Source organism: Melanerpes formicivorus, unplaced genomic scaffold (genome assembly GCF_026170545.1).
Source record: "Melanerpes formicivorus ecotype bairdi unplaced genomic scaffold, bMelFor1.0.p_v2 SCAF_78, whole genome shotgun sequence".
Classification (NCBI taxonomy): Eukaryota; Metazoa; Chordata; class Aves; order Piciformes; family Picidae; genus Melanerpes; species Melanerpes formicivorus.
Genome location: NW_027142430.1, coordinates 320,036 through 335,198, shown reverse-complemented (window position 1 = coordinate 335,198; position 15,163 = coordinate 320,036). Strand labels below are relative to the sequence as shown.

Sequence of the window (15,163 nt, the reverse complement as noted above, 5' to 3'; positions counted from 1 at the left end):
AAGCAGCTGTGGATTGCTGTAATTATGGACTTGATAGGTCTGTCACACTCCACTCTGCATACTGATGTGAACTTTCTGCAGCTCCTTGGAATCAGGTTAATTTCCTCCTGATTATAGAGCTTCTGATTAACTAAAGATGTTTGTCAGTCTAATATTTCTCCTTCTGCAGAAATAAATTGTGCCTGGATGGCACAGTCAAGAGTGGTGCTTGGTGGTGAAAGTCCTAGGGGGGAACTTCTGTGTTCAGGTATCATGCTTCTGCTAATGGCCTGGTTAGAGATGCTGTGAGGTTGGCTTCCCTGGGGTCCAGCATCAGCATCATCATTGAATGACTGACTACAATGGAGATGCTGGGGAAGTAAATCCAGAGAAGTTTTGGGCTTCTCCTGCTCTGAGCTGGCCCAGCAGCAGCTCTGCTCAGGCTGGGAGTGCCCAGCTCAGGCTCTGCTCACTCAGGCACTTGCTGAAGCTCAGGGCAGCTTGGCACAGCCAGGGGCTGCTGCTAGCAGGGAGAAGCTGAGGGGCAGAGCTCCTGCCAAGGCCTGGGGGGCACAAAGCCTCTGCCTCAGACTTGCTGCTCTGCACACCAAGGGCACTGCCACAGCTCTGCCCCACCTTGGGGGGCAGGAAGGCAGAGGGGGCAGCTGTGGGCAGGAGCAGACAACAGAGGGGAGCCTCAAGTGCCCCCCAAGGGATTGCAGCCCATGGATGGCATCTTCAGCAGCAAGCTGAGGGATCCCCAGGCTCAAGCCTCTTCTTCCCTGGCTGCTGTCCCAGCAGGACTCTCTCCCTTCTGCCTTCCATCCCCAGCCCTGTCTTCCTCACTCCAGCTCCAGAATCCAGCTCCTGAATCCGCTTCCCATCTGCTGCTGAGCCCAGGCTGGGACTTGCCCAGGGCCTGCCCCCAGCATCAGTGGTTCCAGTGGTGCCACCCTTGCCCTCAGGGCTTGGCTTCCATCTTGGTTTGTGTCTCTGTGTCTCTATCCCATGGCATTGTTCTTCTTCCCATCCCAGCTGGGTTAGTTTCTTCCCCAGCCCATCAGCCTCTCTCCCTTCTTCCCTTTCTCTTCCCTTAGAGTGGGCAGAGGGGCTCCTGCAGAGCCTCTGGCACTCAGCTGGTGCCCAGCCCAGCCCTGCCCCTGTACATGTCCCTGAAGTTTGCACTACAGGAACATTCCCCTTCCAGGTTTCTGTTGGTGTTTCTCCTTTAAGTAGTTCCTGCTGCAGAGGGCAGGACATTTGTCCTGGTGCCATTTGCAGACCTTGTCTAACCCTCTGGGGAGCAGACTATGTTTTGCTCTCCTGTGTTTTCCTTTTGAGTAGCTATTCATAGCTTCATGTCCTTAGTCCAAGAGCTTTGCCTCAGCACAATCCCACTGACTTCAGAGTTATTCATGGTTCATGCTGCTGCAGCAGAGGCATCTGATCCTGAACACCAAGTGTGAGGGAGGGCTGCTGTGCCCAGGCTGCTCTGGAATCAGCTGAAGTGGCTCCTGTGGGCCTGGGCTCACACTTTGTGTATCTGCTCCACTCAGCAGCAGTCCTTCCTGCACTGCAGTGTCAATAGCATCATAGACTCACAGAATTGTCAGCCCTGGAAGGGACCTCAAGGCTCAGCCAGTTCCAAGCCCCCTGCCATGGGCAGGGACACCTCACACCACAGCAGGTTGCTCACAGCCACAGCCAGCCTGGCTGCAAACACCTCCAGGCAGGAGGCTTCCACCACCTCCCTGGGCAACCTGTGCCAGGCTCTCACCACCCTCATGGCCAACAACTTCTTCCTCACAGCCAATCTCAATCTCCCCACTTCCAGTTTTGCTCCATCCCCCCCAGTCCTATCCCTCCCTGACACCCTCACAAGTCCCTCCCCAGCTTGCTTGGAGCCCCCTGCAGATCCTGGAAGGCCACCAGAAGGTCTCCTGGGAGCCTTCTCCTCTCCAGCCTGCACAACCCCAACTCTCTCAGGCTGTCTCCAGAGCAGAGCAGCTCCAGCCCTCTGCTCCTCCTCGTGGCCCTTCTCTGGACACCTTCCAGCCCCTCCAGATCCTTTCTTGCACAGAGGCTCCAGAACTGGCCCCAGAGCTGCAGCTGTGGTCTCAGCAGAGTGGAGCAGAGGGGCAGAATCCCCTCCCTGGCCCTGCTGGCTATAGGTCACAAAGGAGGTTTGTCTGCAGTCAGCTCAGCTCTTGGAGAGGCAGGAATGCAAAGAACCCTTTCTTTCCAGTAAAGACACAAAGACACTCAACAGAACTTCAGGGTGCCAAGACATGACTCTTGAGATGTCAGGGATCTGGAATAAATGTGCTCCCTAGGATAGGGCTAAAGGAAGTGGCTTCAAGTTGCTCCAGGGGAGGTTTAGGTTGGCCAATTTCTTTCTCCCAAAGGGGTTGTCAAAACCTGGAATGAGCTGCCCAGGGCAGTGGTGGAGTTCTGATGCCCCTGGAGGGATTGACAAGCTGTGGAGATGTGGTGCTGAGGGCCATGGTTTAGTGGTGACCTGGCTGTGTTTGATGAACAGTTGGAGCAACAAGGCTGGGGAGGGGTCTGGAGCACAGCCCTGTGAGGAGAGGCTGAGGGAGCTGGGGTTGCTTAGCCTGGAGAAGAGGAGGCTCAGGGGAGACCTTCTTGCTCTCTGCAACTCCCTGAAGGGAGGTTGTAGCCAGGTGGGGGTTGGTCTCTTCTCCCAGGCACCCAGCACCAGAACAAGAGGACACAGTCTCAAGCTGTGCCAGGGGAGGTTTAGGCTGGAGGTGAGGAGAAAGTTCTTCCCAGAGAGAGTTGTTAGCCACTGGGATGTGCTGCCCAGGGAGGTGGTGGAGTCCCCATCCCTGGAGGTGTTCAAGAGGGGATTGGATGTGGCACTTGGAGCCATGGTTTAGTTGTCAGGAGGTGTTAGGTATGAGGGAATAGGTTGTGCTTAATGATCTCTGAGGTCTTTTCCAACCTGGTTGATTGTATGATAGTGTGATTCTGTGACCCCCACACTGTTTATGCCATCTCAGGTGTGATTTCTTAGGTGTAACTGGGTTTGCTCTGGACTTGTTTGACAGAAACAAGAAAGCCCCAGAGCTTTGCTACCAAAACAAAGTCACTCAGGGCCTCTCTGGACAGCATTTCTTGTCCACAACCTCATTATGCTGTGGTTTCTACCACTCTAGGGGGAGAGATCTACTAAGTTAAGTGCACTGCTCCTAGAATGATGAATTGTGGGGGTGTTTGGGGCTTGGGTTTTGGTGTTTTGAAGGTGTGAGTCCAGAAAGCTGTGTATGAAAGAGCTTTTTGCTCAGGAATGCTGGTCTGAAATGTGCAATGGCACATCCCAGGTGGGAATATTCTCTCTTCCAAGCAGCACCTCCAGCTGAAATGGTGGAGTGCTGAATGAAGCTCAGGTGGTGGCACTGGGAGACTTCAATTCCACTCTGCTGAGACTCCACCTGGAGTACTGCATCCAGCTCTGGAGTCCTCAGCACAGGCAGGGACCTGGTGGAGCAGAGCCAGAGGAGGCCACAGCAATGCTGGCAGGGCTGGAAGCCCTCTGCTGTGAGGCCAGGCTGAGAGAGTTGGAGTTGTGCAGCCTGGAGAAGAGAAGGCTCCAGGGAGAGCTTCTGGTGGCCTTGCAGTGCTGAAAGGAGCTGAGCAGAAGGCTGGGGATGGACTTTTGAGCAGGGCCTGATGTGACAGGACAAGGGGGGATGGTTTGAACTGAAAAAGGGAGACTCAGGATGGAGAGAAGAAAGAAATGTTTTAAGCTGAGGGTGGTGAGAGCCTGTCCCAGGTGCTCAGAGAGGTGGAAGATGCCCCATGGCTGGAACCATCCCAGGTCAGGTTGTTTGGGGCTCTGAGCAACCTGCTGCACTTGGGGATGTCCCTGCTGACTGCAGGGGGGTTGGAATGAATGACCTTGAAATGTCCCTTCCAACCCAACCCATTCCATGACTCTACTCAACAACTGACCCCTCTCCCCAAGAGCACCACACACCAGCTGGGTCCAAGAGGGCCCTGGTGATGCATCAGAAGATTCTCCAAAAGGCTTCATCTGTGTGGGATCCACATCCTCATTTCCTTGGAAGGCTTTTCTCTGGATCCCTTAAGGCTTAGGAGAACAGCAGGGGAGCTCTGTCTGTGCTGCTGATGTGGTCAGTGGTACTGAGATGGTTAAGCAGGGGCTGGGTTGCTGGAATGAGCTGGGAGCACTTCCTCCCTCACCTGCAGTTATCACAGAATCACAGCAATGCTCAGGGTGGAAAAGACCTCTAAGACCATCAAGTCCAACTATTAACCCAACATGACCATGCCCACTCCCATGTTCCTCAGCACCACAGCCCCAAGCCTTGAAGCCCCTCCAGACGTGACTCCACCACTGCCCTGGGCAGTCTGCTCCAGGGCTTCATAGCCCTTTTGGGGAAGAAACTGTTCCTCATGTTCAACCTAAAGCTCCCCTGGTGCAACCTGAGGCCATTTCACAGAATCAGAGTCACAGAAAACATCTGGTAGGAAGAGACCTCCAGGTTCATCCAGGCCAACCTTCAGCCCAGCACTGCAGGGTCAGCACCAAACCATGTCCCCAAGTGCCAGCTCCACAGCTGCTGGAACACCCCCAGGGATGGGGACTGCAGCACTGCCCTGGGCAGAGCATTCCAATGGCTGAGAGCCCTCTCTGGGAAGAAGTATTTCCTAGCACCCAGCCTGAACCTGCCCTGCTGCAGCCTGGAACCATTGCCTCTGCTCCTGTCCCTTGCCACCAAGGAACAGAGGCTTTCCCCTCCTCACTCCAACCTCCTTTCAGGGAGCTGTAGGGTAGGCCCTGAGTGAGGTGGGGTCTGCTTACCCCCCAGAGAGCCACTTTGCTCTCAGTGCTTTCATGTGCTCTTCAGTCCCATTCCTGAGGCACCAGAGCTAACTGCCGAGGCTGCAGCTCCGCTGCTCTCCCCCTCTGCTGTTCCAGAGGTGCCCCTGACTCTTGCCCTCTGCAAAGAGCACCAGGCCAGCCTCCGTGGGTTTGCAGTGACAGAGGTCCTTAAAGGGATTGTTTCAGCCCACTAGCTTTGTACAGCTGAGGGAATTTCATCTGGCCCAGCCAGCTGGAAAATCCCTCATCTTCATCAGCCCTTTCCAACATGCTCTTGCCTTGCTCTGTGGTGATTTGCCTCTTGTGTTAGCTGCAAGGTACAGGTGGCGAGTTCTGGGGCAAGCAAACCAAAGAACAATACAAGAAACACTTCAGCTTCCCTGGCATCATCTGTCAGGAGCTTTTCTACTCTGCTGAGCAGCACAGCAGGGTTTGGGCTGGGCTTTTGCTCCTGACACATAGACTTGTAGACCCTTTTCTTGCTGCCTTTGCTGCCTCCTAAGTATTTGTTTTCCCTTCAGTCTCCATTTGTTTGCTGTTCTTTGGTATTCACAGAGTGTTCCACCTGTGCAGAGGTGTCCTTCTGGAGCTTGAAGTTCCTAGCTTTACAAAATGGGTTGGGTTGGAACTGGTTCCAGCCCTCTGCCATGGGCAGGGACACCTCCCACCAGCCCAGCTTGCTCAAGGCCTCATCCAACCTGACCTTGAACACCTCCAGGCAGGAGGCAGCCACAGCCTCCCTGGGCAAGCTGTGCCAGTGTCTGCCCAGCCTCACTGGAAAGAGTTTCCTTCCAATATCCAGTCTCAATCTGCCCTCCTCAGATCACTGAGCAGCTTCTGACTTAGCCAGGTTCCTTCCCAGGGTTACTCTGCACTGGGGTTTTCACTCCCAGCGTTTGACTTCCATGACTCTTACAGACATTGGGCCCCTCGCTCCCAGAGGGACATGGAGGAGCTGAAGCACCTCCAAACAAGGGCAGCCAAGATGGTGAAGGGTCTAGAGCACAAAGTCCTATGAGAAATGGCTGAGGGAGCTGGGGTTGCTTAGTCTTCAGAAGAGGAGGCTGAGGGGAGACCTCATCACCCTCTACAACTCTCTTGCAGTGAGGTGGGGCTTGGTCTCTTCTCACAAGGGACAGGACAAGAGCAAACATGATCTAGTGTGGGGTGTCCCTGCCCATGGCAGGGGGGTTGGAACTAGATGATCCTTGTGGTCCCTTCCAACCCTGAATGAAACTATGAAACTATGAAACAGCCTTCAGTTGTGCCAGGACAGGCTCAGGTTGGGTGTTATGAAGAATTGATTCACAGAAAGGGTTCTCAGGCTTTGGAGCAGACTGCCCATGGAGGTTGTGGAGTCTCCTCTGGAGAGCTTCCAACCCCCCCTGGGCATTGTGCTGCTGGGCAAGCTGCTGTGGGTGCCCTGCTGGAGCAGGGGGTTGGACTGGGTGATCTCCAGAGGTCCCTTCCAGCCCTCACTGTGCTGGGACTCTGAAAAGCAGAGGCAGCAAGATGTTGAGAAGCTCAACAGGAGCCAGCAGTGAGCACCTGCAGCCCAGAGAGCCAAGCAGAGCCTGGGTTGCAGCAAGAGAAGTGTGGCCAGCAGGGCCAGGGAGGGGATTCTGCCCCTCTGCTCCACTCTGCTGAGACCACAGCTGCAGCTCTGGGGCCACTTCTGGAGCCTCTGTGCCAGGAAGGATCTGGAGGGGCTGGAAGGTGTCCAGAGAAGGGCCACAAGGAGGATCAGAGGGCTGGAGCTGCTCTGCTCTGGAGACAGCCTGAGAGAGTTGGGGTTGTGCAGGCTGGAGAGGAGAAGACTCCCAGGAGACCTTCTTGTGGCCTTCCAGGATCTGCAGGGGGCTCCAAGAAAGCTGGGAAGGGACTTGTGAGGGAGTCAGGGAGGGATAGGACTGGGGGGATGGAGCAGAACTAGAAGTGGGGAGATTCAGCTTGGCTGTGAGGAAGAAGTTGTTGGCCATGAGGGTGGTGAGAGCCTGGCACAGGTTGCCCAGGGAGGTGGTGGAAGCCTCCTGCCTGGAGGTGTTTGCAGCCAGGCTGGCTGTGGCTGTGAGCAACCTGCTGCAGTGTGAGGTGTCCCTGCCCATGGCAGGGGGTTGGAAGTGGATGAGCCTTGAGGTCCCTTCCATCCCTGGCAGTGACAGAGGGGTCTGGGTGGTTGGTGTCCCACCAGCAGTGCCACACTCAGCAATGCCTCCTGCCTGCTCCTGTGGTCTTGCAGCAGCTGGGCAGACAGTGAATGGCCTCAAGAAGATTCAGATCATGAACTTGTGGTTTCCCTTCCTCTCCTTGTCAATCACAGGGGTCAGGGAGTGCAGGTCTGAGGCAATCAGCTCTCCATCTCCCATGTCTGAAGCTGGAGATCAGTGGTTATCAATAATGTCCATTCCACCTAAGTAGATCCTTCAGTTGCTTGCTGTGCCCTGTGCTGCTCTTCCCCTAGCTCCTGTCGGCTCTGCTCCCTTTCCACAGGGCCATGGAGCTGCTTAACACTTGATGTCTGAATTAGCACCTTTGGTCACTCAGGGCACTTGGTGCATGTTTGCACACCTGCCCCTGGAGCTCTGTGTGCAAGCACTGTAATTAAGGAGCCAGCCCTGATGCTCTGCTGCTCCTCCTCCCCCAGCCCAGCCTGAGGCCAGCAGCAAGCAGAGGCCCAGGGCATCACCACTTGGTGTTTCTCAGTCCATGGCACAGCTTAATGAGACCTGCTGGAGTGTGTCAAGTGCCACCAGTGCACAGGGCACCAGGGCTGCTCTCACAGAATCACAGAATCCTTTTGGTTGGAAGAGAGCTTTAAGATGAAGACCAACTCTTAGCCCAGCCCTGCCAGCTCCCCACCAAACCATGGCCCTCAGCACCACATCTCCAGGGCTATGAAACCCCTCCAGGGATGGGGACTCCACCACTGCCCTGGGCAGCCTGGGCCAGGCCTTGACAACCCTTTTGGAGAAGAAATTGTTCCTCATGTCCAAACTAAACCTGGTGCAACCTGAGGACATTTCCTCTTTGCAGAAAGGCTTTGGTTGGAAAGGGCTTTAAGGATCATCCAGCTCCAATTCCCTGTCCTGGGCAAGGACACCTCCCACCAGCCCAGCTTGCTCAAGGCCTCATCCAGCCTGGCCTTGAGCACCTCCAGGGAGGGGACATCCACAGCCTCCCTGGGCAACCTGTGCCAGTGTCTCCCCACCCTCACTCTCAAACATTTCATCCTCATCTCCAGTCCCAGTCTCCCCTCTCCCAGCTCAAAGCCATTGTCCCTCATCCTGGCACTCCCAGCCCTTGTCACAAGTCCCTCCCCAGCTCTCCTGTAGTCCCCTCCAGGTACTGGAAGGCTGCTCTAAGGTCTGCCTGGAGCCTTCTTTTCATCCTTTCACCCAGAGCCCTGCACTCAGCCTCCTGGTTGCTTTAATGCACAGATGCCCTCACACCTCACAGTTTTCCTGAGCAATATTGCAGGCAGTGGAAGTGACTCTCTAAAACCAAGATGAAATGAGTTCTGTGCAGAGCAGAATGAAGCAGGCTCTGCCTCATCTCTGCAGTTCAGCTGGGGATGTAATTACAGTGCTGTGCCTGATCACCTTTCCTCCTGCAACAGGACTTTGTATCAGTTTCATCCTGGCTCGGGGGTTTAAATCTTTAATGACATCCAGACGTGTTCTGAAAGGCAGTGGGCTGAGCAGGAGTGTTTTGTTCTGCTGCTCACCCAGGAGGGGAAAAAAACCCAACCACCTGGGAGGGGCACTTGGCATTGGTGTAAGCCTCAGAGAAACTTGAGCATCAGTAGATGTGGTGGTAGGGATGGGGTTCAGTGGTGGACTTGGCAGTGCAGGGTTAAAAATTGGACTGAATCATAGAATCAGAGTGGCTCAGCCTAGGGGAGACCTCAGAGCTCATCTGCTCCAAGCTCCCCACCATGCCCAGGGACACCTCTCAGCTACACTCAGCTGCTCAAGGCCTCAGCCAGCCTGGCCTCAAACACCCCCAGCAAGGAGGCAGCCACAGCCTCCCTGGCCAGCCTGGGCCACACTCTCACCACCCTCACAAGCAACAACTTCTGCCTCAGCTCCACTCTGACCCTGCTCTGCCTCAGCTCCAAACCATTCCCCCTTGGCCTGGCTCCAGACCCCCTCAGCAAAAGTCTCTCTGCAGCCTTCCTGCAGGATGCCTTCAGGTGCTGGCAGGCAGCTCTGAGGTGCCCCTGGAGCCTTCTCCTCTGCAGGCTGAACACCCCCAGCTCCCTCAGCCTGTGCTCCCAGCAGAGCTGCTCCAGCCCTTGGATCATCTCTGTGGCCTCCTCTGGACTCTCTCCAGCAGCTCTGTGTCCTTCTGCTGGGGACATCAGACCTGGATGGTTCCAGGGTGCCTGCCCCCTTTCCTGAGGCAGATACCCTCAGTGGTTACTACTATGGAGCAGGAGGCTCTGTAACATCGGTGCAACCATGCCACCTTGTGTTAATCCCTGTTCCCTTAGTGCCTTGTGCCAACAGAAACAAATGCAGAGGAGTCTGTGTGTGGAATGCACCTGTGGACACCACTGCTGGGGGCACCAGAACTGGAGCCAGGATTGGAGGTGAGGTCTGAGCAGAGCAGAGCCAAGGGGCTCTGCATTGGTTAGGCCACACCTTGAGTCCTGTGTCCAGTTCTGGGCCCCTCAGTTTAAGAAGGACATTGAGAGATTTGAAGGTGTCCAGAGAAGGGCAACAAGGCTGGGGAGAGGCCTTGAGCACAGCCCTGTGAGGAGAGGCTGAGGGAGCTGGGGTTGCTTAGCCTGGAGAAGAGGAGGCTCAGGAGAGACCTTCTTGCTCTCTGCAACTCCCTGAAGGGAGGTTGTAGCCAGGAGGCGGTTGGTCTCTTCTCCCAGGCACCCAGCACCAGAACAAGAGGACACAGTCTCGAGCTGTGTCAGGGGAGTTTTAGGCTGGAGGTTAGGAAGAAGTTCTTCCCAGAAAGAGAGATTGGTCATTGGAATGTGCTGCCCAGGGAGGTGGTGGAGTCCCCATCCCTGGAGGTGTTCAAGAGGGGATTGGATGTGGCACTTGGTGCCATGGTCTAGTCATGAGGTCTGTGGTGACAGGTTGGACTCTATGATCTTTGAGGTCTCTTCCAAACTTGGTGATACTGTGAGACTGTGATAATCCCCTCTGCTGCCCTGCTGCCCACACTGCCCTGGCTGCAGCCCAGCACACAGCTGCCTGCTGGGCTGCAGGAGGAGGTGGACTGGGGAGGGCTTTAAGTTCAAACCGAGTGCAGTCCCTCTGGGTGTGCACGGAGCTCCTGGAAGGGCAGGGGTTGATCAGAGCTTTGCTGTCTCCCACAGTCGGCGGCAGAGTACGTGAAGTCCCGCCTGCCCGAAGTGCTGAAGCAGCACCTGCAGGACTATGAGAAGGACAAGGAGAACAGTGTGCTGTCCTACCAGACCATCCTGGAGCAGCAGATCCTCTCCATCGACCGGGAGATGCTGGAAAAGCTGACGGTGTCCTACGATGAGGCAGGTATGGCAGTGCTCCCCTCAGCCTGCCTGGGGATGAAACTGAGCTGCTCCCTCCCAACTCTGCTCCCTCCCAACTCTGCTCCCTCCCAGCCCTGCTCCCTGCCAGCCCTGCTCCTCAGCATTAGGGCTTAGAACAACAGAATCAGAGTGGCTCAGGCTAGAGGACACCTCCGAGAATTAGAGTAATAAAATTGTCAGGGCTGGAAGGGCCCTCAAGGCTCAGCCAGTCCCAACCCCCTGCCATGGGCAGGGACACCTCACACCACAGCAGGTTGCTCACAGCCACATCCAGCCTGGCTGCAAACACCTCCAGGCAGGAGGCTTGCACCACCTCCCTGGGCAACCTGTGCCAGGCTCTCACCACCCTCATGGCCAACAACTTCTTCCTCACAGCCAAGCTCAATCTCCCCACTTCTAGTTTTGCTCCATCCCCCCCAGTCCTATCACTCCCTGACACCCTCACAAGTCCCTCCCCAGCTTTCTTGGAGCCCCCTGCAGATCCTGGAAGGCCACCAGAAGGTCTCCTGGGAGCCTTCTCCTCTCCAGCCTGCACAACCCCAACTCTCTCAGGCTGTCTCCAGAGCAGAGCAGCTCCAGCCCTCTGCTCCTCCTCGTGGCCCTTCTCTGGACACCTTCCAGCCCCTCCAGATCCTTCCTGGCACAGAGGCTCCAGAACTGGACCCAGAGCTCCAGTTGGGGACTCACCAGAGCAGTGTAGATCATCTACTCCAACCTCCCTGCCACGGGCACAGACACCTCTCAACTAGACTTGGCTGCTCAAATCCTTTGGGGATCATGCTGAGCTCAGCTCAGAGTTTTCCCTTCAGCTCTTTCAGGCAGAAGCCTCAGACTCACATCTGGGCTTTTCACCCTGTTTGGATGCTGTTTATCAGGCACCAGCTGGAGTGCATCACTGCTGTTAGATTAGGTGGCACTGCTTGGGGCAGTGTGGCTGGAAAGCTGCTGGCAGAAAGGGACCTGGGGGTACTGATGGACAAGCAGCTGAACAGAAGCCAGCAGTGTGCCCAGGGGGCCAAGAAAGCCAAAGGCCTCCTGGCTGGGATCAGCAATGCTGTGGCCAGCAGCAGCAGGGAGGGGATTGTCCCCTGGCACTCAGCTCTGGGGAGGCCACACCTCGAGTGCTGGCTCCAGTGTTGGGCACCTCAATAGCAGAGAGATGTGGAGGTGCTGGAGCCAGGGCAGAGCAGGGCAAGGAAGCTGGGAAGGGCCTGGAGAAGAAATCTGATGGAGAGCAGCTGAAGGAGCTGGGGCTGGTTAGTGTGGAAGAGAGGAGGCTGAGGGGAGACCTCCTGGCTGTCCACAGCTCCCTGAAAGGAGGTTGTGGAGAGGCTGCTGCTGGTCTCTGCTCACAGGTCATTAGTGACAGAACAAGAGGCAATGGCCTCAAGCTGCCACTGGGGAGCTTTAGACTGGACAGTAGGAAGAATCTTTTCCCATGCAGAGTGGTGAGGGATTGGAATGTGCTGCCCAGGGAGGTGGTGGAGTCCCCAAGCCTGGCTGTGTTTCAGGGTAGTTTGGCTGTGGTGCTTGGGGCTCTGGTTTAGGGGTGAGCCTTGCAGAGTAGGGCTCTGGGTTGGACTTGGTGATGCTGAGACTCTGTTCCAACCTGAAGGTTTCTGTGATTCTGTGACACATTGACACCTGAGCTTCTCTGGAACACCCAGCACCACCATGCTGCTGTTATTCTGCCCTGTTGCTTTGTACTCAAGCTGCAGTGCCCTGAAGCACTTCAGATACTCAAACTCCTTACCAACTTTGTTCAGACTCCCACTCAGACTCCCACTCACAGGCAGAACGATTCTCTTACCTTACTTTGATCTCCAAGGTGCTCAAGCATCTTAAAATGCTATTTGCAGAGTGTGTGAGCAGGGTGCTCAAAGGGCTGTGAGCTGAGGTAATGACAGGGAGGTACAGTGCTCTGTGTGGTATCAACTATAAACATGTGTCCACCACAGAACCCCAGCATGGTGAGGGCTGGAAGGGACCTCTGGGGATCACCCAGCCCAACCCCCTGCTCCAGCAGGGCACCCACAGCAGCTTGCCCAGCAGCACAGTGCCCAGGGGGGGTTGGAAGCTCTCCACACCAGGAGACTCCACAACCTCTCTGGGCAGCCTGCTCCAGGCCTCCAGCACCCTCACACCAAACAACTTTCTCCTCCTCTTCACATGGAACCTCCTGGGCTCCACTTTGTGCCCACTGCCCCTTCTCCTGTCCCTGGGCACCACTGAGCAGAGCCTGGCCCCAGCCTCTTGCTCCCCACAGCTCCTTTGTCTCTTGCTGAGCATTGCTCAGCTCCCCTCTGGGGCTGCTCTTCTGCAGGCTCTCAGCCCCAGGGCTCTCAGCCTTTGCTCTCACAGAGCTGCTCCAGGCCCCTCAGCATCTCTGCAGCCTCCCCTGGACTCTACCCAGCAGCTCCCTGTCTCTCTGGAACTGGGGAGCACAGAACTGAACTCACTACTGCAGCTGTGGCCACACCAGGGCAGAGCAGAGGGGCAGGAGAACCTCCCTTGACCTGCTGGCTATACTCTTCTGCCTGCACCTCAGGAGTCCATCGACCTCCTTGACCACAAGAGCACACTGCTGGCTGGTGCTGACCTTGCCCCCAGTCAGTGAAGGCTGATTCTCTTCAGCTGCTTTGATCTCAATCACTCCCCAGCCCCTTCAGAGCTGCCTGCAGACCACAGTCAGCTGCTTAAGGAGCTGGGAGGCTCAAAGGGCAGCGGAGTCAGCGTGAGGGCAGGGGAGATTTGTGCAGTCACAAGTGGCATGTTTGGGAATGCTGCAGGCAAAACCAAAGTTGTTGCTTCTCTGTGGCTTCTGCTGAGCAGCAGAAGTGAGCAGTGCAGTGGCTGATGTAAATCTCTTTCCCTGGGTGGGTCAATTCATCTCCCCAGGCATTTGGATCGATAGGAGTTTGTCAGGGAGGAGGGAGGTGCAGTGGAGGAGATGAGTGCCTCCTGGCAGGAGGAAAAGCAAGCATTAGCCTTCACTGCAAAGTGCCTCATTGGAGAGGGAAAATCAACATCCCAACTGCTCCAAGCACCCTGAGGGGTATTTCTGTCACAGTGAAACAAGGGGGTGAGGAGCTCCATCAATAGCTGCTTCAGGGTAATCCCAGCACTTGCACACCCTCACAACTGGCTGGAAGTAAAAAGCCAGAACTTCAGCTCCCCACAAGGAGGTGGAAGCACCTCTAGAGCACAGAGAGGGAGCTCACTCATCAGTCCAATCCTGGCACTGCTTTACTGCAAAAGCAGAAAGGCTGCTCCCTGTTCTACCTTGAATCCTGGGTTCAGTTCTGGGCCCCTCACTCCAAGAAGGACATTGAGGGCTGGAGAAGGTCCAGGGAAGGGCAACAAAGCTGAGGAAGGGTCTGGAGAACAGGGCTGGGGAGGAGCAGCTGAGGGAGCTGGGGGTGTTCAGTGTAGAGAAGAGGAGGCTCAGGGGAGACCTCATTGCTCTCTATAGCTCCCCTGAGAGGAGGCTGGAGCCAGGTGGGGGTTGGGCTCTGCTCCCTAGTCTCAGGTGATAGAAGGAGAGGAAATTGTGCCAGGGGAGAGTTAAGTTGGAGATGAGAGAAAATTTCTTTGCTGCAGGAGTGGTCAGGGATTGGCACAGGCTGTCCAGAGAGGTTGTGGAGTCTCCTGGTGTGGAGAGCTTCCAACCTCCCCTGGGCATTGTGCTGCTGGGGAGGCTGCTGTGGGTGCCCTGCTGGAGCAGGGGCTTGGACTGGGTGATCCCTGGCCAGCCAGCACCAGAACAAGAGGACACAGTCTCAGGCTGTGCCAGGGGAGGTTTAGGCTGGATGTTAGGAAGAAGTTCTTCAGAGAAAGAGAGATTGGCCACTGGGATGTGCTGCCCAGGGAGGTGGTGGAGTCACCATCCCGGGAGGGGTTTAAGAGGAGACTGGATGGGGTGCTTGGTGCCATAGGTTAGTTGATTAGATGGTGCTGGGTGATAGGTTGGACTTGGTGATCTCAAAGGTCTTTTCCAAGCTGGTTCATTCTCTTATATTCTATCTGAGCTGCTGTGTGAGCTGCTGTAGGTGGTCCTGCTCTGGCAGGGGGGTTGGACTCGATCTCTTGAGTTCCCTTCTAACCCCTAACATTCTGTGACTCTGTGATCCCAGAGGTCCCTTCCAACCCCATCCTGCCAGGCCTGCTGGATTCTGTGAAGCAGCTTCTGCTCACAAGTAAACCCCAGGCAGGCAGCTCTGCTTGGGAGCTGTCCACATAAAGCCCTTGAACTCCACTTCAGAGAGTAGCTTCAGTGCAATCTGTGCCACTCTCCCACCCTGTGGTCTTCCAGCTTTCTGGAACCTTGGCAGTGTTTGTAATCAGCAGCCTTGTCCTGAAGGCAGCCTGAGCGTGCTGCATCCTCCAGCTCTGTTCAGACACAGCTTTTATCACCCCTGTAATTACAACCTTTCAGCAGGAGCTGAGAGCAGAGCCAGCACTTTGACAGGTGCCTGCTTGCCTGGGGAGCGTTCTTCACCTCCTCATCAATTGCTGAAGTGGGTATTTAGCTGTTTCACTTTGTCAGCTAGCAGCTGGGGCGTCAGGAGCAACACAAACCCTCCAGGACTTGGGCTGGAGCACTTGATAAATGTGGCTTTGTGTGCAGGAAGAGCAAATAAAAACCAGCCCCCAAATGTGGTTTTATCTGTTTGGTGGAGCTTCTGTGCTTAAGTCAGTCATAAAAGCACCTCTGATTTATACCTGCTGGAGAGGGGCTGTAATGCCTCCTGCATCTGGGAACTGCTGCTCTTCCAACCTCACAA

General features: G+C 55.7%; 1 protein-coding gene across 1 annotated transcript in view; it reads left to right on the top strand.

Moving 5' to 3' along the window:
- The window catches only part of PPM1L (protein phosphatase, Mg2+/Mn2+ dependent 1L), a 154,102-nt gene that overhangs the window by 113,139 nt on the left and 25,800 nt on the right, over positions 1-15,163 (top strand). The window contains exon 2 of the mRNA XM_068164292.1: positions 10,188-10,362. Coding sequence (XP_068020393.1) covers positions 10,188-10,362 — 175 coding nt within the window. The remainder of the gene's footprint in view (positions 1-10,187; positions 10,363-15,163) is intronic.